Source organism: Haemaphysalis longicornis, unplaced genomic scaffold (assembly GCF_048455015.1).
Source record: "Haemaphysalis longicornis isolate Haplotype H1 unplaced genomic scaffold, Haemaphysalis longicornis Haplotype H1 scaffold_5, whole genome shotgun sequence".
In the NCBI taxonomy this organism is placed as follows: Eukaryota; Metazoa; Arthropoda; class Arachnida; order Ixodida; family Ixodidae; genus Haemaphysalis; species Haemaphysalis longicornis.
In genome coordinates, this window is record NW_027526385.1 from 156434874 (window position 1) to 156460350 (window position 25477).

Genomic DNA, 25477 nt, shown 5'->3' on the forward strand with positions numbered 1-25477 from the left:
TGATACCCAACTTCCAGCTCTCTGGTTTTCTATTGGTTTTCTATTGTTTCCCTAGATGTTTCATTTCAATATATACGTTGAACGTGTTTACAGTTACACCAACCTGTATACAAAAGTTTGTAGCTAGGTTGGGCGTCGCTGTGGGGCATTACAATTCCTGTAAATTTACGGTATTCTAACTGCCTTTGTAAGAGTAACCCCATTTTGGTCATTAATAGAAATTTCACACTGGAACGTCTCTGCAGGTGTTCTTCCTTACCCTGTGCTTGCTGATGTGCACACGGCCGGGCACCGCAAATCCTTTCTACGGTGACTGTAACAAATTAAGCCGGGGAAAACTTCGCGCCCTTCGCCAAAGCCTTTAACTGCCGACGCGGAACACGCATGAACATGTACAACAATTGCACCGTTTTCACCTGACGCGTCACCAGGCGTAACAGGCTGACACCCGGCGTTCGGTGCAATTTACGCGCCACCGCTTTTTCTTTGTAATTTCCTTTAGTAGTTTCATTTTGCTGGCCAAACGAAGGTGAAGGCCGTCTACAAAAGGCTTTTTTGCAACCCTTTATTTCTGATGTTTTTATTGCGCTGTTTTGTTTATATGCATTGTAAGCGTGTTATTGAGTTCACTGAATACATTTTTATTGTGATTGTGCGATTTATGTACAACTCTACAATGGGTTATCCACCTGAACGTGACCCTTCCGATTTTCGAAAGCGTGAGCAAGGAGGGACGCGGATACGAACTTTAACCATGTGGTGTGATAGCGTAGTTGCTTGTTGTATTCTGAAACCATAAGAGAAGGAGCAACTCCTGTGCGGACGGTGGGTTTTGATAAATTTCTACGCTATTAAGACCGCGCGAAAACTTCGTGGGAAGTTATTTGCATCGCTCGTCACTTCGTTGTCTTTCGCTGTTTTGGCATGAACATGTGTAGTTCTGTATTTAGAGTGGGTGCAGAGATTTGTAAAATTGTAGTTTAAAACAAATGGCTGGGAAGTTTGGGGTTAACTGTTCGTGTGAATAAGCCTTCACTGGCAATCTAAACGCTTTCACTCGCTTGAAGTAAATGCTGGCATCACTTGAATGCAAACCGCTTCGTGCTTTCTCGTGCTTAATATCCGTTTTTTTTCTGCGACTTTTAAAAGTGTCGTCCTCCGCACTGATCTTTCGTTTCTTATTTTTAATTCTTTGTTTTTGGGTTTCTGTGTGCTCATTAAGATGACGCCTGCCAAACAATCAAGTAGTAGTCTTGATCCGAGTCCAAGGACTGTCTTTGGGTCCTGCGGATCGGGCTATTCGAGCCACGTCTTCTTGTTTCAAGGCAGCAAGGGCGTTCCTGGGATAGTTGGTGATAACCCCGTCGAGTCCGAGCCTGCAAAATAAAACATCACTTAAAAGCACGGATTTTAAAATGCCATCATTATGCTCAAGCCACACGGAGCGAAGCAAACAACGAGAACGCTTGCGGCACTGTCTCCGCTGTTATTCGCTACATCTAAATTTGTGTGAACTGTAAACTTACTTGCACCAGTCTGTTATCGTAAATATTAAATTTCTTGCGTTTTCGGCTCTATTTTATGCACGTGTATGCACTGCATGTTCTGCCATTGTGGATTATTACCAAATATCAAGGAAGACACATTGCTGGTCGCCCACCAAAAGTGTCTAATGTTCATAGACATCATTCGTGCAAAACTCCTCTGCAAATACTACTGCACAAAAGCTAAACAGATAACGAAGATGCCGAATTTCGAAACTAATTCGAAACTAAATCAGCAGATTGGAAATGGCAGCAGTCGACAATTCCTGCTAGGAACGCGAAATCGAAATCCCACCAGCCGCGGTGGCTCAGTGGCTAAGGCGTTGCGCTGCTGAGCATGAGGTCGCGGGTTCGATTCCTGGCCGCGGCGGCTGGTTTTCTGATGGAGGCGAAAAGCAAAAACGCTCGTGTGTACGAGATTTCGGCGCACGTTAAAGATCCCCAGGCGGTCAAAATTATTCCGGCGAGAGAGAGAGAGAGAGAGAGAGAGAGAGAGAGAGAGAGAGAGAGAGAGAGAGAGAGAGAGAGAGAGAGACGTTTATTTGAGCTTTCTGAAATGGGAGCGGTTCCCTAGTCCGGGAATCCATGAGGTGAGCAGAGAGCCTTCGCTCTGAATGCCAGGAGTTGCTGTGCATCCAGGTTGCTGCTGGTCACAAGGTTCTCCCACAGCTCAGGGGCGGGAAGAGGGGATCGGAGAGGTCGAAGTTTGGGATTGCGCCCACACTGTATTCTAATATGAGGTAGAGTTCCTGGTTGTGAACGGTGTTGATGTGACGAAAGTATCTTCAAGGTTGAAGGGGCCACCCTCCCGGCTAAGAAGCATCTGCAGGCAGCTTGGGAATCCGTGATAATGATTGGGTACTTCGTACGTATGAGGGCTAAGGCGATAGCTAACTCTTCGGCAACCCAGCCCTCCACTACGGTGCGCCTCATCGTCTGTGTTGCGTCGGCGCGTTAAACCCTACAATAAATCAAATGAAATCAGAAATTGAAATCCCCATCCGGAAATCACCCTTTTCGACGGAAAACTGCTTACTTGATCTCTCTTGCGATGCTGGACTCGTAATCGAGCGTCCATGCGTAGCCCTTGTCAATGAACTCACACCCAGATTTCAGTCCATCGCGGCAGGCCACAGTGTTCTCCAGTCGAGCGTATACGCCTTTCTTGTACGGGAAGCAGTTGGAGTTTCCGCTTCCCACCCATCGGTGGCCAGTGATGTTGACAGCCGCGAAAGCTTGGCCCACCTCTTCGAGTGAATTCGTTCCCCCAAAGTCAAAGCCTGTGGAAGGGAATTGAACGCTGTGCTTAGCAGTTAAACTCTGCAGCATGAACATACGTATTTTATCATCCGTTTAGCTGTATTCCGCTGCAATAGAGTCGCGAAACATTTCTATTCAGAGCCCGGGATAAGGGAGAGTACCCATGCTTTGTTGAAGCTGAGGGGAAAGTGCATTGGTGCAGCACATAAGGGGCAAAACTGAACTTTGCTAGTAAATTCACCTAGTAAATCATCCCAAACAGTTGTGCTTTTTGGCAAACAAACCTTAAGATAACCAAGCACATAGCGTCGACGTATTTCCAAGCATTTCAACGCTTCCAATACATCGCATTTGATTTCTAAATACAGTGGAACCGCGATAATACAACTTTCAAAGGAGCGCGAGAAAGCGTCGTATGAACCGGGTGTCATACGACTGGGGTTCGGGTAAATGCCGGCCTAGTAGACGGTCTCACGCGACAGGTGAGCTAAGAACTTATCTAAACTACTATATTTAGCGCGTTCGTGTGCAATTTGCAAACCTTTAGCTGAAATTCCAAGTTTTAAAAAAGCAACGCCCATGTTGTGCCCCCCTTCCCTCCATGGCGTCCGGCTAGCCCGCCAGCCAAGCGCCGCGCGCTACGCGACACCAGGGCCGTACGGCGCTATTTATATCCCGCCAGCCCCGAGCCTTTTTTTTTTTTCCATTCATTTCATTTTTTATTTCTTCAAACATGGGTTTACAGAGGACTGAAGAGATCATTTGGGCCCTTAGCAGTAATGCTAGTGCCAGGCCCATGCAGTTAATACATTTATAACATTGCAAGCACTCAGTTACACTACATGTAGATTCAAAAGAATACAAAAAAACAAGCAGACTATAGCATATGCAAAATATACGGTTTATAGCAGGACACAAAGAAAATATCTCGTAAACAAAATTAAACAATACGCGCGTACAGAGTTCATCAGATACTAAACACACGAATTATACCAGAAAACATATAATTGAAAACACGTTATGAAAAATAAATGATTTCTTGCGTACACAGCTGATTATAAAGTAAAGTTTCGGCGATTAAATAAGCGATGTAAGCTCCTTATATTGCACGTACTTTTTGAGTGTACTGGAAAAATTCTGACTTTGTTTGACATGAAGTGGTATGATATTCCATATTTTAGTTCCGACATATTGCAGAGTACGTTTCCCATAACAGTTATGTATCGGGGGAATGTTGAAATTGTGATGATATTGAGTCCTAGTATTTCTGACTGGTGTTAGAAATATTGATGACGGTAGGGGGTTATTGTTTGATATAATGTTCCGGGTAACACAAGCTATTTTGAAATCGCGTGCAAGTAAAAAAGGCATTATTTCAAGCTGTTTGAAGAGTGGTGCCGAATGAGCCGTGCATGTGGAAAACGTCATTATTCGTAGCGCACGTTTTTGCAATATGACAACCGGTTCAAGATACGAGTGACAAGTATTGCCCCATGTTTCGACGCAGTAGGTCAAGTGGCAGTGAAAAGTACCGAAATAAATGGCTTTTAACGTTGATAAAGGAAAATGATAGCGTGCCTGATAGAGGGCGAAACAAGCACGGCTCAAGTTGCTGCAAACTATTTTTATGTGTTCCTTATAGTGCAGTGACGCATCTAGGGTGACGCCAAGATATTTACAAGTTTGTACTTTCGTAATTTCTTCTCCGCCTATGTTAAGTGTTATCATTTTATTGATTCGTTTAGCTGATAACGAAAACACGACGTAGTTAGTTTTGCTTACATTAAGCGTTAATCTGTTGTTGGAAAACCATTGTTCAATGTTTAGAAGTGGTCTATTGGCGGTTTGTTCTAATTTGTGAATATCCGACCCAGGTAGTAGGACCGCAGTGTCGTCAGCGTAAATTATGGTTTGCCCTTCATCTATGGAGTTAGGTAGATCGTTGACGTATAATGCGAATAAAATTGGCCCCAAAACGGATCCCTGCGGTATTCCGTGCGTTACCGGTAGAATTTCACTCATTCTATTTTCTATATGCACTCCCTGTGTACGCTCGTACACAGGGAGTGATCGCGCAAGATAAGACCGACCTTTTAGAGCAAATTAAAACAGGAAAAGGCGAATGTAAAACTGCCAAGCCCAAGCGAAGCGAACGATAGTACAAGGCGGCGATGGGAAAAAACGGCGTTGTCGTACATGGTGTAGACACCCCTTAAACGGTCCCGTGCCGTCGCTATTGGGTCAAAGTGCTCAACACATAGCTGTTTTCGTTTGCCACAATACCCAGGAATGCAAAAACGATAAGATGATGCAAACTTCGCGAGTAAACCGTGTAGCGGCGAAAATTATAGCGTGGTCTTGCTACAGTGACTTGCTGCGGCGGCCAGCGAGTGACCCAAAATGGCGGTGCCTATATGTCTCCACCCATACTGATGGAAATAAAATTGCGCTACAAGGACGGGACGTCCTTGTTGCGCAATTGTATTTCCATCATATCAGACCAACTAGAGCGTCAGAATGCTTTGATGATCCACCCTTAAGGCGGACGCGCGTGAATTGAGAGAGAGAGAGAGAGAGAGAGAGAGAGAGAGAAAGGAAGGACGGAAAGGCTGGGTGGTTAACCAGGTGTAGAGCCCGGTTTGCTACCCTGCACTGGGGAATGAATGAGGTTCAGGGGATAACAGCGAGGGCGGGAGAAGAGAAAGGAAAAGGAGTGGGAAGTCGCACTCTCCAGTCCCTTTTTGGGCACTACAGTCTTTCCTGAAAATTCGTTTTGCTGAGAAAACGTAGAAGGGCTTCTGCATTCTAGCAAAGAAAGGATGAGTAACAACGCGGCTTTGAAAGACACTGACAAGCGGAGAGCAGAGATATTGGCACAGAGAGAGCGCCGTGAAAGGACGAAACTTCGATGGAGCATGCGGGGAAAGCGGCTGTACTGTCATCGCCGTGGGGCTGCGTCGTGTGTGTTGCCGCGTTCGTCGGTGGTTCAACGGGAGCTTCAAATTCAACGTCCACGTGCCACCTGAACTTGGACTTCTCGTGGTTGAAGCGTTGGCTTACTGCTGCTGCGTGGGGCCGTCGCAGGTTAACTTCCGCTCACGAGTACACGCCTGCTTGCTTGCGTCTGTTCAGCAAGTGGCCAGGCCCGCCTGCGGACCTTTGCACGTCAAGCAGCGTCAAACGGGAGATAAGAATTATGGTCGGGACGAGGCGGCGAAGCGGTGTAAAAAATGGGAAAAACGCCGGTTTAGCCGCGCCAAGTTCCGTAGTATGAAGCGGATCGGCGCACCCAAGCGTCATATTATCGGGGTTTTTAATGCATTGTTTCTATGGGGAGTTTTCCGGGACCACGGTGATCCGTCGTAAGAAGCGGGTCGTCGTAAGTCCGTGGGACGTATCAGTGTGGTTCCACTGTATCTAGAAAATATCAGGAGGCGAAGACGTGGCACTAAAACGGGCGGCTTAACTCCTGTACCACCTTTCCTGCTGTGTGTGCAATATCGCCGTTTTTTCGGCCATACTACAAGTGCCCCAGTTGATTGGCGCATTTCAACTGTACCTAGTTAATGCTGCTTTTTTGTGAACAAGCAATTCATGCAGTTTTTATCCCAGAACACTTACCAACGCGGTTCCTCCAAAGTTCTTGCTCAGGCAGTGCCGAGATGGTGTCTAAGATTCCCTTGAAAACTTTCCCGTCGTCCAAGCTTTCGACGTAAAAAAGCACATTCAGTGCTTTCGAGGGCGACACTATAGGATTGAGGTTTTAAAACGTTATCAGGATGGTCAGCCAGAATTTATATGGCCGGGATTTTATCCTTGCCCATAAAAAGCAACCACAAGGAGGTTGTCGATCCTAGGAAAAATAACTTGCCGAAAATTAAAACATATGGCACAGGACAAGCAGGGGATTTTTGTTTGCATAAAATCGCATGTATGTTGTCCCAAAACTTGTACACAAATTTATATACATGGTGATAACGTCATACCTGGTAATCAATTACAAACGTGGTGGTGTGATTTACATACATGGTCAGAACGCCACAAGAAGTCTAGCACACTAAGGAAAGCATAGGGTTTGTAGCCTTAGCCTAATTAATGTTAAACTCAGCTGATCTTATCGTGAGAGCTGAAGTTACCTTGCGGGCGTCAAGCAGGCATATCACTCCGCATGCCTGCTTTCACGTAGACAGAACACAAAGGCTGTCACCAGCGCTATGATGCTAGGTTTATTAAGTAATTGTTTGATCCCATCATCATTTTTTGTAATGACACAGTTTCTTTTGTGCTCTCTTTGAAAAAGAATTTGAATATGCCTGCTGTGGAATGCTTGCACTTCACTGGTGCCTCTGTTGTCCGCACGTGTCTCCCATCAGCACAGTGCCCATGCATAGCCTTGCCTGTGTCAACGTGTGCGTATTCTTCCCAAGCTATGCGCAGATCATTTTTTTAGATGCGACGCATCTCTTGCTCTCGGGCTTGTCCCTCCTGCGTCGTCGTCACGGCGTCCGTCCGCATCCCTCCTCCGTTCTTCTCTCCCACAGCTGTGTGCTCACTCTCCCACAGCTGTGTGCTCACACTCTCACTCCGGCTCATTAGCATACCACAGCTGGAGCGCTTGTTTAGCGCGCGCTTCGCTGCGTTAACAACTGCTCCGGTGCGCGCAAGTGCGCGCATGCGCGACTCTCCTCCGTTGTCTCCCCTCCTTCGATCGCTGTGAATATAAAGCAGGTATCGCGCCGCGGCGGTTCAGTCAAGCGCTTGCTCTCGCACTGACGTGACCCTGCTTTGACTACTTCGTGCTTGACTTGATTCTTCCGATGAAGACGTGATGGAAGCGATGGTCCCTTCAGTGAGTGGTGTGACACAACAATTACGCCCATCGTCCCGCGTATAGGAACACCTGCATGTGATGGAAATGCATCATACGCGTTCACAACACGTTTCACGCGATTTAGAGAATCAACCCAACGGAAACACCAATTGAGCCCCCCCCCCCCCCCCCCCGATGCGTCGCATTACACCAGGGTTCCCTCGCGGGAAGATGGGCGTAATTTTTTTGATTCATAGCTTTGTTCCCACTTCTTTTTTGCATCTTCAAAAACGGTTATTTTTACAACTGTTGGCATTAATGCTAATCTCTGTACGCAGTTAGTTTGTATTCTCTCCGTTCCCAAATCACCCGAAAATGCCCAGCGCCGTTAGTGAGCATTCACAACAAATTAAAAATAACGACGTGCGCTTTCAAAACAGCAGAGCTTCGTATCTTCTAAGGTAGAGCTTAAAAAGGGAGCGCAACGCTCGCGGTAGGGAAAAGCGAAGGCTAGTGGGAACTCCACACCCTTGTCCTGAAGACGCAAGGCGAGTTCCGAAAATTTTGATATTGTGAAGCGAGGATGCCAACTAGTATTACATGATGAGGGACCGTACCAACGTTTGTCATTACATTTGGGTCACTTTGTAACATAAGCAGGCATAAATAAATTCTTTCCTGGGGGTGACGTTTTTTGTTTTTCAACAACTCAAAAAAAGTGTATATTCACCATTTCGCCAGAGATGCTTAATGACATAGGTGGCAATGGCGTCGCCGGCCCGGTACTTAAAGTCTGAATTTATGCTCGACGTCTTTAGGTCCAAAAAAAGAAATGTCACGTTTCCTTTAAACTTGCCGCCATCTGTAACAAAAAAAAAATAAGGAAAACCAGGAAAAGACAAAGAACAAGGGTGAAAGGCCACTTCACACACACACACGCACAAGTTTGCATGTTTGAGGACTAGGATAAATTAATTTAATCGCGAAATAGCATGCAAGTAATCACAGCACTGAAAACATAATTTTCACGGCTGGAAGCCAAGAGTGTTTGTGTGTCCTTATCTTCATGGTTTTCATGGATTATACGATGTGTATCATTGCATTCCGATGAAACAACTTATGGCGGGTACACGCGTGGAACAGGTAGATCAAATGGGGTCGAGAAAAAGGACAAGGGCAATACCGGGTTAAAGGAAGTACGACAGTTTTTGCAAGTTTTGACAAATCATTGCATGGAGAACACAAATTACATCCGTTGAAGAAACAGCGAATAGGCGGGGGTTTCTTTTGCTCGTTCGTGATCTACCCAGGCATAATGTTCTCACAACGCGGCCAAGTTTGGAGGTCATCGAAGTACATAACTGAGCTGAATTGCGCAATGAGTCATACAGTCATAGACGACAAACATTTATGCTTGTAGTATTAAAAAAAACAGGCCATCTCCACTAATGTTAAACCTGGGGAGAGGCGAAGCGTGCAGTGCATAAGTGTATTCAAAGTATATTCAGTCTCTCTCTCTTGCCGCATGGTGCACGTTAATTGGGCGCCGGAGAAGCGCCAGTGGGAGGAACAATCGAGCGCTTGCTGAGGCGGTGGGGCCCTCTTTTGGATCGAACTGAATTTAAGCAATTTGCATGCCCTACCTTCCCCTGTTTCGGGTAGTGGCAGGGGTCAACGCGAGCGCAGTGCAATGCCCGCGCCTCGCACTGGGGGTTCGTCCTCGGTGATCAACTAGGCCCCGGCACCAGGTAAGTATGCCTTTTTAAAGACGATAGCCTTTCTTGGGCTACTTAAACCCAGAAATTTACAGTCCGTCTGTCTGTAACTCGATTCAGCCACCCGGCCAAAGTAACCTGCTTACTGCGCAATAGTCTTACATACTCACTGCCAAATGTAAACGTCCAAGCCGGTTTATATGTTCGTACTTGTCAACTTTGTTGAACAAGAACAAGAAATTACGCAAATATCAGACAGAAAATTAGTACACAAGGGATATTTGCAGTGTTCCTTTATTAAAAAATTCCTGGATGCTTGGTTTTTCGATAACAAATGATATTCTACATCTACTGCAGAAAACCGCCGCCTGCTGTTATGTTGCCGGCACCACCTTCTGGCGGCATATGAGAAATCACGCCGCAACAGCAAAGTGTGTTTACCTTGGGATGAGCGAGACGGAATAGAAACCGCATGAGAAGTGAGCGGGAAAGCAAAGAGGGGCATTTCATTGTCAAATGTGCACAAAGACTATCGTCTTTTGACGACATTTGCAACGAAAGGAGGAGATACGCGGCCAATTTTTGCTTCGACCCGATCAGGCCCAACGTCGAGAGCCGTGGGCACTTGAGTGTAACACAAATTATAACCCACCTACAAACAGCTTCTGCTTTTCCTTGACGATTGCTGAAGCGGACAGGGAGCGTTTCACAAATCTTTAAATTGTGTTTGTTTACTTTGAACCGACTTTATCCATTATACACTTTGCTTTTAGTGAGCGTTACATTCTAGCGCGAAGCGTTGGAAAACGAGTGTCCTGGTGTTTTAGTACCGGGACTAGATGAGACGACGATTAAAGTAGACACGGACAGCCCGAACCCATAAGGTGATTCGCCCTTAAAAAGTGCTGGAAAGTACACTGGATAACTGACTGTAGGAAACCTTTGGGCGCATGTTGTGAAATTACGCTCCTTTTTTGAAACATAAAATAAATGGGCTGCCTTAGCGCTTAATCATGACTATATGATTGGCGTAACAAATGCAAGTCAGGACAAGTAAGAAATGAGCGATTCAAATAAATGAAGCAGAAACGGAACTAACTTGCACAGGACGATGCTCCTCCACAAGAAGAAAGCAAGGAGGAAAGATAGAAATGTTTTAGAAAAGCATAGATTTTGAGGTGCTTATAACTGAATTCGAAACGCTCCTGCTACCCTCAACTTCCAAAGTCCCTTATCTCTTCTCTCGCAAGACTCGCTTTGCCACTTTTCCCCTGTTCTCCTGGGTCAATTCTATTTTCTGTGCGGTGTCCTTGACGGCTCCCCGCAGTGAGTGTCCTGCTCCACTACCCCCAAACCTGAAGATACATTTTAAAGCGAAGCTTTCTATTCTTTGCTGATGGGTTTGACGTCCGAGTAAAACATACTGCAAAAAATGAGTGCCCTTCCACTCTGTGAAGAAATACCTGCGAAATTGGACGCAGTCCACGATGTGCACGAAAAAAAAAAACTTTGTTTGCAATTTACGATTGAGCATGCTTTCCATCCAATTACCCGACTTAAACTTAGAATGGTCCGAGCTTTATTCTAGCAGACAAACGTGGAGCTGTCTGTTTCCCTCCCGCATCGTTTGTGTAACACATGAACCTAATAACGCTTGACCACTAAGGACAGCGGACAGGTCAGAGTGGGCAGTTTGACGTCCGCGTTGAAATTTCCCGCCACCACAACAGACATGTCATCAGAAAGGGCATGAAACCTATAACTGCGCGTGCACGCCCCCGCCCCTGCCTTTACTCCCAACCCGTGCACGCATAAACTGGCAACCATATATCTACGCGTGCTTAGATGTGAGACACCGTCGAAAATGTCGCTCTAAAAGCTCTTTAAGCTGAACAAGTAATATTGGATCACGTCGGCGTTGCAAGCGGGCAAATTGCTCTTTATCCAGGAGGAATTCACAGTTACTCGACAAGCTGCAGGAACCTGACGGGGAAACGGCGGCGGCAGCAGCTTTGCGTAGTTGCCGTGCCTATTCGCGCCTCTGTTCGGGACGATCATTCTTCAATTCCTGCTCTTCCTCCTACAAGCTAACGACATGCGTCCGGCTCATAGCGAGTTAAAACCTGGAAGGTATCGAGCTTTATTCTAGCACACAAACATGTCGCTCTCCATTTCCCCCTCAAATTGTAGGCATATTGCTGTCTGTCTACACACCAACCCAGACACAAACCACTCCATTACTGACGACAGCGGACACGGCGCTTTGAGCCATGACACTTCCACGTTTTAATCTCCCTCCAGCACAAAGGGTATGTTACCGGTAGCGTCATGAAGCCCAGCTGTCTGAGCATGCCTCCCTCCTTCCGCCCTCGGCCTGTGCACACATAAGCCGGCAACCGGTGATTGGCGCAATTAGCTGTGATGTACAACAATGAAAATGTCGCTAGGAAAGCCTTGCGAGCTGAAGCGTTCCAAGCGGCCAAGTTGCTCTTCAACCGGGCGTGATTCGAGCTACTCGGCGATGTGGAATTTGAGGTGCCAACGGCGGCGGCGGCTTTTGGTCGTTTATCGCCCATGCGCGCTTCTGTTGATTCTCCGCAATGACTTGTCAACTGACTGCGCAACTTGCGATAGAGGCATGGGGGTGAGGAGGGGAATAAAAGTTGTGAAAGAGGGGTGGGCGGTGGAGCCCAGCAGCGGCGCTATGTAAATCGGCTTCACCGGAATGAAAACTGGGGAGTTAGACATATACTGCTTTGCAGTAAAAAGCCAACTTTAAATGCACTGTAGAAAATTCAACTTTACACAATGAGTTTCACAACGGGTGCATCAATCAGGCCCCACACAACATAATAATGGTATGTCTTTGCCCACATAACGGACATCTCGTAATACGCAAAATATAGTTTGGCCGTACACACGGTTAGCAATGAGGACGATGATAAAATACATTCTCTAAGCAGTGTCGCACTTTGGAATTGGACTTTGATGGTGTGGGTTTGGACGTTGGCTTTGGACTACGTTTTAGTTGAAATTCCGCTTTTCTGATGGAGGCGAAAAGCGAAAACGCCCACGTGTTCGAGATTTCGGCGCAGGTGGTTAAAATTAATCCGGAGGCCTCCACAACGGTGCGCCTCATCGCATGTGTAGCGTCGGCGCGTTAACCCTCATAATCTACCCGGTTGAAGTGAACTTTGGCTTTTGACATTGGCAGTTTGGATTTCGGACTTTGGGAGACTGGATTCGGAAATTTGGCTTTGACCTGGTTTACATGGAGGGAAGCTTCTGGTTTTAAACATCTTTCTCTTAGAATAGGGGGTTTATTATTTTTAATTCCTCGCTCTATATCGGTATCAACTACGTAAAAACTAGCTATACACTGCTCATATCTGCGGCTTTGCTTCGAAACTAGACGTCACGGCCACCCGCCGCGGTGGCTCAGTGGCTAAGGCGTTGCGCTGCTGAGCACGAGGTCGCGGGTTCGATTCCCGGCCGCGGCGGCCGCTTTTCTGATGGAGGCGAAAAGCAAAAACGCCCGTGTGTACAAGATTTCGGCGCACGTTAAAGATCCCCAGGTGGTCAAAATTAATCCGGAGCCCTTCACTACGGCGCGCCTCATCGCCTGCGTTGCGTCGGCGCGTTAAACCCCACAATCAATCAATCAAGACGTCACGGCACGACTAGGATGCTTACCCACGCTCGTGACGCTTCGCAAGTAGTCCAAGTATTCCGGGATGGCCGCGTACCTTGTGCACACACGAAAGCAGTCGCAAGGAACGCCGTGATAAACCCATGTGGGCGTTCCGGCTAAGCTAAATTGTATATCGGCTTCCAGGGCATTGGCACCGCTTTCCAGGAAGACGTCGATATCGTACAGCGAATTCGCCATGTGGCCGATGATGAAGAAGGGCCGCCTTTCCATTGTCACAGTCTGCAGAGAAGAAGCAGATAACTTTATTGCATATCTTCTTCAGTTTCGCACTGCAGGTAACTGCGTTCAATAGAGGTACGTGACACAATGATGTGTGTGCTTCATGGCAGAAGCGTGACAAAGGCAAAGAAAACCGATATGGTGATGAGGTCACTGCGAGCGTGAATGCTATGTCGGAAATGCAGAACAGATGTGTGTTGAGACATAAGTGGGTTTTTGTAAGTAGAGCGTCTTTATTCTAACCGTGAGAAATGACAATAAGAATGTAAAACGATGATAATGACGAGGCTACAAGGGCCGCCTTTCCACTCTAGAGTCTACTGCAAAAAAACGATCTCGTTATCGCATATTTTCTCGCAGTCACTCCGGGCAGTTTGGAGCTGCGTTTTCTGCAGGCGTTCTGCTGATTGGCTGCTGCTCGTAAGAAATATACCGCACTCTACCAAGACACAACTGTTTTTGACGTGCCCGGGTCATAGAAGTACTATCTGCTAGCAGAGGTGACCATAACCAGTTTTTTACGGTGCGCAAGAGCAAAAAATAAAATGGCAGCATCTCCACTCCGTGGATGATGGCGAGGGTGCGGAGTACGGGGACTCGAAATGACATGCAAGTTGCACCCTGAGTGACATCCGATTTGCACCCTGACCGTAATTCGATTAGAGCCGTGAGTTTCACCTTGATTATTCCCTAAACGAAAACTGCAACTCACGGCTCATATATCGAATTCCGCTTGATTTTCGCTTGATGGTGGTGTGCGCACGGATGGACGCGGACGGACATTGTGAGGTCCTAAGTTACTCCGAACCGTTACAGGCGCAGGAGTAAGCCGTTTGACTCTCAGGTACTAACTCACGGTCGTAGCCCAGTGGGTAAGACGACTGACACTAACTCTGTCTGGCGTACCAGACAGGCTCGAATCCTGCCGGTGCCTGTGTGATTCTTGCGATTGTAAATGCCATGCTCACGGACGCGGACGGACATTGTGCGGTCCTAAGGTACTCCGCACCTAAAAATTAAGCCCAGTTCACCCCAGTGTGAAATCGGCATAAAAAGTGGAGCTGTGGTCCTCTTGTGTCGGCTCGAACGTCAATGGGCGCTCTTCAGAGAACGGCAGCGCCGTCGCCCGGCAAATCCTACGGTTCGCGCCAAGGAACTCGACAGCTAAATGTAGGCGGCTGCAGGCTCCACCCCTTCTCCATCCCCTGGAGGGAGAGGATGCCTACGATGTTGATGATGATCATTGTCAGTGGTAACTCTTTGTAGCGGGGTTATGGTGTGTCATCTTACCAAAGAAACTAATAATCCTATGTTTTACACTCTTCATTTAATACTCGAGCTGCTCTTAGGGTAGGCACAGAAGAACTTATTAGGCACAAAATACTTATTTTTTCTGTTACAGAATCTTCTCTGTTACAGAATCTTCTCTTTGTCGCTTCGACAGCTTTGAAGTTAACTCCCTCTGTGCTACCCTTCAATCCTAGGGCTTCTGGAAGCCGAATATTTCCCTCGTTTAGATTTGGATGGAATCCCTCGCATTCTAAACTATGTGCCGCATACTTTCTGTTTCTTTTCCGCAGCCCTACCCTGCGAGACCTCTGCGCCCTCTATCGGTGGGCCTGCAGAACCTGCTCCTATTCTTGCGCACGGTCTAGGGACAAGATAGAAGGGAAAACGGCGCTGCCGAGGGCGGTCATATAACCTCACAAGCGCTGGGCCTAGGTTAAGCTAGCGGTATGTGTCGCGGGAGAAGAAACGGCGCGACCACTACTATGGGAATTTCACTGCGCAGCCCCGGAACGAATTGTAGCCGCTATCATTTCGTCCTTCAGGTGCCGCTACCGTCATAGCCACGAAACTTTGTAGCCCGCGTTTCTTTTAAGTGCAGAACACTTTATGGGATCGCCTTGTCGTCGTAGCTCATTAACGGTCGATGCGACTGCCGGAATCAGGCGCGCAGCGAGATAACGGACCCAAGCAGAGCCCTCTGTACCGTCGTCAGGAGGTCACGCTGAGGCTTCAGAAACCACGCGGTTTAAATAGTCATAAGCGTTCGAACCTCGTGAACCGCTGGCGCTTGTCATACATCTCCCCGTTGTTTAGCGCAAAGAAATCTGGTGGTACATTGCAGGCAAAATCTGCAGTATAAGCGGCAGCAATATAATAGGCAATATAAGCGGCAGCCCCCGCGTTAATTTAGTTAGGAACGCTCACTGGGTTGGTTTTTATGATAGTAAGCGAAAGAAGCAGCCGCGCAGGAAAAAAAATGGCGCGTTCGAAATGACGCAACACAGTTCCAGCATACGAAATTAAAGCAAGCACAACGAGCACAGAACTCCTGCTGGCGCAATTTCAGACAGGGGGCGTCAGAGCACTCCGATGGTGGGAAATTTGAATTGCATGGGGTGGCAGCAGTGAGCGGATAACGGCGCCACCACCCATTATGGCGAATCACTGCTCTGCACTTCCAGCAGCTTTCACATTGAGTGGAACGGCTTTAATTTTTTTTTCATTGTGACATTATCTGGTCGCTCGCCCGCGCTTGCCGCGACGGACCGTTTCGCCTGCATATATTCTTGCTCCCTGCCACTGCCTGACGTACGACCTAAAGCAGACGGACGAAAAGGCTTGACCTACAACAGCTGAGATGTTACAAGAAACGAGAGAGGAGCCCTATCGGGCTACGCGATATACAGGAACTCTAGCCCTATCAGTCACAAAGCGCTCAACCGCAAACGCCGCGGAAATGCGCTTCCGCTAGCAGTCGCGATGTTTAAAGCTTACAGCCCAGTGTGAGTGCTTACAAAGGTGCCCAGCGGTGGCGGCACTGGTGGAAGGGGCCCATATTGCAATTTTTTGCATTATGCCGTTTTTGCTACTGTAGAAGATTTCCTGAGGAGTCTCTCGGGTTGGGTACTGGGCGCACGCCATATAGAAATTCTACAGGACTTGCTAAGCCCACATACTTGAAAAATAACCTCCGGGAGTTCCACAGAAGAAACCTTAAAAATGACGCTCGAGGAGCCTGGAGTGTGGAAAAAATGTTCTTGGAGAGCCGCAGGGAACGACGTATGAAGAGCAAAAAAATTACACCATCTTCCCGTAGGGGAACCCTAAGTAGTATGCAAAGCAGCCATGGGGTCGATTCAAGTGCCCATTAGTTTTCAGTTCGTCGTTGAGCCCATGGCTGTTTCGCATACTACTCAGGGTTCCCCTACGGGAAGAGGGTGTAATTTTATTAGATGTGACGGGGCTATGTCCCTCCCTTGTCGTTGTTGCGCCGTCCACACCCCCACTGCGCATGCTCGACTTGCTGAACGCCCGGTGTTGTCTTACCCTGTAATGGCTCCTAGAGCGACAGTGTTACCGGTGTCTTCCTGGGCCGGCCCGAGATGAGCCGAGCATGCGCAGTGGGGGTGTGGACGGCGCCACAACAAGGGAGGGACAGAGCCCCGACCATGAGAAGCTGGAGCGACAGTGTTGCCGGTGTCTTCCTGGGCCGGCCCGAGATGAGCCGAGCATGCGCAGTGGGGGTGTGGACGGCGCCACAACAAGGGAGGGACAGAGCCCCGACCATGAGAAGCTGGAGCGACAGTGTTGCCGGTGTCTTCCTGGGCCGGCCCGAGATGAGCCGAGCATGCGCAGTGGGGGTGTGGACGGCGCCACAACAAGGGAGGGACAGAGCCCCGACCATGAGAAGCTGGAGCGACAGTGTTGCCAGTGTCTTCCTGGGCCGGCAGGAGACGGGCACGCTTCCCCTTAAAGTGCTCCTGGAGCGGCAGTATTGCCGGTGTCTTCCTGGGCCGGCGGATGGATGGACGACGGATGACGGATGACGGAGCCGAGAGCAAGAGATGCTTTCACTCTAAAAGAATAGTTTATGCGGGGTTATCAACAAGCAGTTGATAAGATAACTTATTGTATACTTTATAACGTTTAGCTGGCTTGAACGTTTCCTTACTAATCGCCAACAATGTGTCGCAGCTAACGGTGTTAGCTCATCCCTTCCCCCGTAATATCAGGCGTTCCTCGAAGTACAGTTCGTGGACCTTTACTTTTTGTTATTTACATTAACGACGTACGTAATTGTGTTTCCTCTTCTCTTGATTTATTTGCCGATAACTGTTTTTTTTTCTTCGAGAAATAACAACTAATGACGACGTACAGTCACGGTTTTCAAAGTGGCATAAATGCCATTTTCACCAGGTGTAGCACGCGGGGCAGATGAAGCTGAACATTAAAAAATGTAAGTTCATGCTTGTTTCGCTCCTTTCGACAATCATGCCCTCGTATAACCAGGATGATATTGCTCTTGAATCCGTCCAATCATACAATTACCTCGGCCTTCATGTAACAACCGATCTTTCCTGGAAAAAAACATGCTGATTTCATCACTAACAGAAAATCGCATGCTCGGGTATCTCAAACGAAAATTTCACTCTTCTCCTTTATCTGTCGAGCTACTTGTTTTACAAAACCATTGCACGCAGCCAAGTGGAATACGCCTAATCGACATGGGATCTTTATGTAGAAGTACTCATTCATCAGCCAGAAATGATACAAAATAACTCCCCGCGTTTCATTCTTTCTAACTACCAGCGAGCATCCGCTGTTTCTACGATGAAATTGAGCTTGGGACTGCCATTTCTCGCCACAAGACGTAAAATCGCTCGGCTGCGCCTTTTCATACAATATTTTATCATGGATAGCCCTCACGACATTCTTGTCACCCCTGTGTCATATGTATCTACGCGTCTTGAGCACTCCCACGAAGAAGACCAGGCCTAATTTCATGCCAAACAGCAACTTTCTCAAAATCATTTATCCCGTCAGCATAAAAATACTGAAACCACCTACCCCGTGATATTGCTGCAATAGTTCAAACGGAGTTATTTGATGCTGCAGTTCACAATAGCGTTGTGAAACCTTATTTTCAGCAAAGCGACGTGTCTTTGATGACCCCTTTTGCTGTTTTTGCTGTATGTACGGGTTTTTGAGCCATTGTGCAGTGTATATTGTTGCATTTTTTCGGTTGCTCCTTCCTGTTATTGTATTTCCTACCCCACTCCCCTCTTTAATGTATTACAGCGAGGGTATTCACAAATAAAAAAAAACAAAACATATTGGAATCTATCTCTCCTTTGCCTCTTCTATCCACCTTTCTGACATTCCTTTCCCTCACTCCCCACACAAGCAGGCGTTCCGGTGTCCACCCCTAGGTGTGAGAAATTACGCCTGCGGGTGGACCTTCTTTTCCTTTTTTCTTTGCAATAAATTAATTCATTCAGCAAGGAGTGCTCTAATACAATAAGTACATGATATGTACGACATGCCGGGGTCATCATCATCATCATCATCATCATCATCATCTGCCTATCTTCGCCCACTGCAGGGCAAAGGCCTCTCCCATTAATCTCCAATTGTCCCGGTCCTGTGCTAACTTCGACCAATTAATCCCCGCAAACATCTTGATCTCATCTAACCATCTAACCGTCTGGCGCCACCCTGCCACGCTTGCCTTCTCTAGGGATCCACCCTGTTACCCAACGGTTACCTTGCCTTCCCATTACAGGCCCTTCCGCGCCCATTTCATCTCCTTAATTTCTACTAATGTGCCCTTAACACATGTTTGTTCCCTTACCGGTCCGCTCTCTTCTTGTCCCTTATTTTCACACCTATCATCTTCCGTTCCATTGCTCGCTAATTCGTCCCCAGTATAAGTTGTACCCTTTTGGTGAGCCTCCAAGTTTTTGCCCCGTAGGTTAGTACCGGTAATATACTGCTGTCATACACTTTCTTCTTCAGAAACATTGGTAGGCTGGCATTCATTATCTGAGAATGCCTGCAGAATGGATGTCACCCCATTCTTATCTTTCTAATTATGACTGCCTCATCGTCGGGATACGGGCTCACTAATTGGCCTAAGTAGATATATTCGCCTACCACTTCCACTGCCTCGCCACCTATCTCAAACCGCTGTGCTGTCCCGTGGTTATTGATCATTACTTTAGTTTTCTGCATATTACTTTTCAGGCCCACGGTTCTACTCTGTTTGTCCAGTGAGGAAAGCACGTTTTGCAATTCGTCCCCCGAGTTATTTAGCAAGGCAACGTCATCATAAAATGTGAGGTTACTGAGGTATTCTCCATTAACGCTTACTCCCATCTGTTCCCAATCAAATGTTCCGAATAACTCTTGTAAACATGCTGTGAATAAAATTGGAGAGATTGTGTCTCCTTGCCTGACGCCCTTCCTTATAGGTATTTTACATAAAAAAGTAAAATAAGGAGTACACAGTAAAATAAAGGAGAGCAGTAAAACGCCGGGGTAAACTTCGGCATATGTAGCTTTTATTCGCTACTGTCATGAATATGTTCGTAGCTTAGTCGGATGTAGAAAATAACGCTAGCGTCACCTAACTGAGCATCTTCGGATCCCGTGTCAGAGACCTCCTTTTCCCCATCAAGCCGACCGTTGTCCTCGCGTCAAAACGTAAGCTTTTACGACCCGGTTGAGAAGGCAAGCTCCCAAGGGCGTTTACCGACTTCATCCGCCTCGGCTGGTCCCTCGTCACTGCATTAAACTATACTTTCTTGCTATAAACGGTGGTAAGAGGTTTATTCGAGCTATTTTGCAGCCAGCACCATGTGAATAGGGCGCCGTTGCGGTTCCCGAAGTATGATCAATACGCGGCCAAAGATGACGTCGGGAGCGATGACCATGTTTTGAATCGGAACCGAAACTGGTTTGGACAACAGGGGAATGATGAACCCCAGAGAACTGCATTACTACGCATATGCCTGTTGCCAGTAGCACAAAAGTTTTTCTACGGAAAGAAAGGAATTGACGCAGATGCAAGTACGCATGCATGGTCTTTAAAATTTTGGACATTGTCCATGCCCATCGCAAGACAAGTTTCGCGTCATTCCGAGTCATTGCTATTCGCCGCGAGCTCGACATGTAGGTGGCGACACCGTCGCGCTGCTAGTGTGGATGCTCCGCAGAGCGGCCCGTAGGAATGCACACTGTGGGCGCGCTTCGTGCTTTTTTCTCGCAGTATGAGCGCACGAAAGGTGCAAACAAGAGTGGTATGCTGTAGTTCGGTTCCTCAACGTTCAATGTATAGCATGGAAGCGGCAGTCAGTTTTTATTACTACGCCAAAAAAAGCGACGGCTCATCGGGAATCTCAGAATGGCCGTAATTGTGACAATGAACTTGTACGCTGTGGCTCGTAGCAAGCTCGATCTTTCCCGACTATGGCTTTGAGCCTTCAATAACAGCATAAATAGAAACAAATCAGGAAGCCTCGATCTTTGAAATTCAGTTTACAACGGCAATCTCAATCGCTTTCACTGGTAGCATGACGCATTCTTGCATTTGTGGGATGCCCTGAAATGGTAACACTACTTAACTGCCCCGAAATTCTTTCTAAGAGCTTACGATATTTTTTGTGTGTTCAAAAGGCAACATAAAATTACTGAATTTTGATCAGCGCAGAGATATAAATGTAGCCGCTCTAACGGGTCTTTTAAATAAAATTTTAGCGACTCTGAAGGAAGGTTTGATGAATAACGGTTTCGGATCACTTATTTACGGCTTTCGTCGCAAGTGAACTTGCGAATTGAATTGTCAACGCACGCAGTACAATCAACATCTCATGTTTAGCTAGGTTTTAGCAAAGTGACAAGCAGGTTTACAGTGTGCAAACCAAGCTTCTGGGACCTCACAGTGAGCACAAATTTTCTGTTACGGCTGCTCTGTTGACCTATTGCGTTCCTTTTAAAATCTAACAGGTGCCTGCAACACTGAGATGTGTTTGCATTCTTGCGTATAAGGTCGCTTACGAACACTAAAGATGGCAATAAATGAAGTTGCGCTGTTGCAGATGTAGTAAAACATTTCCTTTTTATTTCTCGTTGCGAATCAGCGCAACGGGTTCCCGGTAACTACTTTGTTTTGTAAACTGAATATCGCCTTTGTCTTTTATTTCTTGAGGATTGGTTAAAAAATGAAATTCTGTGCATTTCCTTTTTTTTCGTGAAGAGGGGGGAGGTCCTGCCAACGGTGCAAGAGCAGAGAGAAGAGAACGCGTGTAACGCGAAAACCCAAACTACGGTTATCACTATTACTTACAATCGAAACTACACTAGGCGTTGTGTTCTGTAGCGGTGAAAAAGCAGTACTTTAACACGTATTTTCAAAATTAATTAACCCCCCTTTGATCCGAGATTGTCCAGGAATTGTGGCTCGCCTTTTTCAAAACTGTATTGAAAGCAAGCATTGTGGGAAAAAATTAAAAACAAAATCAGCGAGTGAAGGCACACACGCCCCTCACACATGTGGGCAACAACGTGCATTATATTACGCGTTTTCTCCTCTTTCTTTAAACTTAGGTCCACCTTAAGAGGTTAAGACGTGACCATATTAGGCATTTGGTTATGCTGAGTGAGACACGTTTCTGGACAAGGTGATTCATGTCGGATTTGAAATATATGAAAATGACACACGAAATGCCACATGACAGACGCAAACTCACAACTGCTTAATTTTACCGAAAAATCCCCCCTAAATACTCTTGCGCATCCATAAAAACGTATTTTAAATAATACGTAAAATTAGCAACTCAACACAGCTGAATAAATGTTTATTCCTCCTCCTGAGTATAAACAACGACTGTCCAAAAATGGTATTTATTTTAGAAATATATGGGAAGGACACGATCACACAGGCGCTTGCTGGTGTAAAATACGTGTCCGGTAATGTATGGGCGATAGCTCAGGGGTCGTGTGCAGTGTAAATGTTTTTGTTTGTTTCTTCTTTCTATAAGGACACAGCGCAGTTTTACAAGGGTGTGGAATTTGCACGCGTACGCAGGTCTTGTCGCTTCTTACCCGTTTCGCGTACTTAACTTTTATGCTTTAAATAATCACCACGCCATCCTAAAAAAGCACCCTTCGACGTTCCCGAAACGGCAGACGACTGCACTCAACAATAGGAAAAGTGCAATGTGTGGAAGCAATGTTCACACTCAAGCGGTGACCACGGCGAAGATGTTTTGTGGAATTAAACCAGCGCATTAACCCACAACGGCCGCTGATTATTGCGTTTCTAGAGGAAATGCGCAAGCAGAGGTAACTATGTCATTGCTTACTGCCAAACGAGCACACATATTGGTTGTTTTGTCGTGTGCAGCACGCGTCTTGCGCCGCACGCAACGTGAAAAAGCAGACGACGCGAGAGCGCCATCCACACTAGGAGCGGTTCGTCCCGCCGCCGCCAGGGGCCGACTCTGTTCGCGCTCGGGGCGAATAGTTGTTGCGGCCACCGCAAACATCGCATTGCGCTTTTTTTTTTCTCTCGGGCTTTATAAATGAAATACTGCTTTAGCGTCCAGATAAACGGTAAGATAGTATGTTTATTTGAGCCTGTCTATGCAATTCGAACACAAACAAAAGTTTGATAAAATCACTTAAGTTCCCCTTTCAGCTATGTTGTTATCATGGAAGTGTACCAATATTTTTGGTACACATAACATGCCGTACCAAGTTTCTTTTCTGCTACGCCAAAGTTTACTGGTTAAGTGGCGGATTCGTAACTTCGGTCAACCCTAACTATCCACCGTGAAGTCACGGTTTCCGAAAAAAAATTGTAGAATGAATAAAAAATCACTCACCCCTAGAGCTGCCATTCTCATGAGTGTCAGACATGCCACAATAAGGGGAATGGGGTTCGTTACCCCAATGCAAAGAACCATTTTATGTAGAGTTACGCGACACCTGAGTGCAAGCGGAAAATGCGTGCCGTCCACTTGTGTCGAAATGTCCAACTAGCACCTCCAGTCGGCTTTGAAAGTAAGCACTGCTATATAGACGAGGCGCGGTAGCTATCATGGGTATTTATATCGCATATTAACCTCTTCATCGGTGCTAGGGAAGTAATTGTTGCGTTCGCAGAGACAAGAAACCGGTTTAGATATAGACGGGTACACAATAGATTGCAATCGCACAGGTATATACCACTATACAGGCGAAACAGTAGCCGGGGTCTTGCAACTCTTTCTGCGTGACCTCTGTTTGTTCTTGCCTGATAATCAGCTTAAGCTTATCTTTAACATTCTGCCGGATTATTTCTGCGAATGATCTTCTTTTATCGCGGACTACACAGAATGCCGCTCACGATAAGAATCGGTCATTTTGTTTCTGTTGCACAGATAGCAAATTCAAGAGGCGGGGTGTTTAACAGGCGAACAGATGACGTCAACCACGCTATCTGAAATGACGCTGAGGTGGCGTCCGAGGCAGCAACATGCGGGTGACGTTTAATGTTTTGAACCCAACCTCAACCGATGGGTTTCAGGTCGAAGCTGAAGCGAGATATGAGGTCCACGAGAGGCCCAAGATGAGCCCGCACAATTTCCGCGCAGGCATCATATGGTTCTTTCGCTTTCACTGCTTGAAGGGGAACAGCGCAGACCGAACGAAGGAAGGCGGCAGGCGCCCCACTCGTCGCTGGTGGGTCGTTACCAATATGTCTGGAGGAAATGCCTCGTAAATTTGCTTTACAGGCTTCCTAACTGCGAGCTACGTTATTTAGAATAACTATTCCTTTCAAACTATAAACGCTGTGTACCTGAAGGCTATACATATATGTTCATTCCATGTACCTAGCTATGATTTTTATTTGACAGTTGCGTGATTCAACGGGCTTCAAAGATAAAAAAGGATTACTAACCGTTACCCCCGTCTGCTTGTGTGAGCGCGCGCGCGCAGGGGCGTATGTGTGCTTGTGTGTACGTGTGTCTGTGTGTGCGTGTGTGTGCGCGCGTCCGTGTGTGTGTGCGTGCGTGCGTGTGGAAGCTTTGTTGGATGCTAGAGGGATGAAGTCAGCATCCTCTTCTCTTGTTCTCGACGGTAATACCAAAGACCCCGAATTCAGATGTCGGCGCTAATAATCTGCAGAGCATCCTTAGGTGCTCTGGGATTGATGGAGTAAAAGTAGATTAGTTACTTTCCCATGCAATACCAAAGCTGGCTACTAGACACACTAATCAGTCTTTGTCTTCTCGTTTCGCCCAAGCTATCTTCCACCCCGCGACTGCGCGCTGTACCGTGGCAGCCGCGGCGGGCCGTGGACCCAGGAACAAAGGAGGCGACACGTGTTTTCGCTCATTGACATTTATTACTGAATAATAAACATACAAACAGCATGCAGGCTAACTGGTTGACGGCGAGGATCTAGCTCCTCGCCCGTTCACTTTAAGGGAATCGAGAGGTTCGACTCACCGCGACAACAGTCATCTCCGGGCGCCTCAGCGAGCTCGCGTTTGCCTCTCTGGGACGCCGTTGGCAGCCATTGTCACATTCCTTTTTGCCCGATCCTCGAAGGAAGGAGGTCACCAGGCGCATCCTGTCGCCTCGCTTCCCGAGCTCCATGCAATCCCCCGCCGCTTGCATCCCGCGCGCTCTCACCGGCCACAGGATAAAGCTTTACACAGGACACTCCTTCGGCGCGGAGGTAGTTCCCCCTCGCCGACGTCTCGCCAAGCAAGTTCCCGCGAGGAGCAAGCAGTGCAACGAAGCGAAACGAAAGAGAACGCGCTAAGGTCACGTCCCCACAGTGCACAGCACCTTGCTTATGGATGTATCCTTGCGCTACCTTTTCGCGAATAATTGCGTTGTTGAACTTCGTTGAACCGGAAGCAAAAAAACGCAGCCGCACAAACTCGAATCTCACGAGTATTTTTTTCATTTGGAAACTGCGGAAACTCCGCCCACGTTTTAATGTAATGTGGATCGAGTGCTCATTATGGAGCTGACGCACAATGAAGCTGAAACGACTCGACATTTTACACGCCTGGCCGACACGTGAGTGTTTAGGAACACCTTAGTAAATGGATACGGTATACTTTCAAGGGGGTTTAGAGCTTTAGTGGACGTCGAAATAGTGACACGCGGATTTTATTATTTTCTCGTCTATGAGCCGAACAACCACCGCGGCCGGTATTCAAGCCCAAAACTTGCTCACAGTAGCACATCGACCCCTAGCCGTTGGCATCCAGTAAAAGCTCGATCTTCCCGAAACTTCCGAAGTTCTGGGGTAGCGGGGCAATACACCCGGCCACTGACTCTTCCTACCACCAAATAACGGCTACGGGTTATTTTTGCGTCAGAAGCGATGCACCAGCATTGCGCATCTTCTACGTCGTTCCTCACAAAA

The 25477-nt window shown here is 47.2% G+C and overlaps 1 protein-coding gene and 1 pseudogene across 1 annotated transcript; both read right to left on the reverse strand.

Moving 5' to 3' along the window:
* Positions 1-337: 337 nt before the first annotated feature.
* LOC144138780 (dermonecrotic toxin LspiSicTox-betaIE1ii-like) lies at positions 338-23187 on the reverse strand. Its single transcript, XM_077671244.1, has 6 exons — positions 22935-23187; positions 13023-13260; positions 8345-8476; positions 6426-6551; positions 2581-2824; positions 338-1376 (listed from the first exon to the last, which is right to left on the reverse strand). Exons 1-6 carry the CDS (start codon positions 23013-23015, stop codon positions 1241-1243), a joined length of 957 nt encoding a protein of 318 aa, XP_077527370.1. The 5' UTR covers positions 23016-23187; the 3' UTR covers positions 338-1240.
* On the reverse strand, positions 9240-9370 carry LOC144140110 (U1 spliceosomal RNA; annotated as a pseudogene).
* Positions 23188-25477: the final 2290 nt, after the last annotated feature.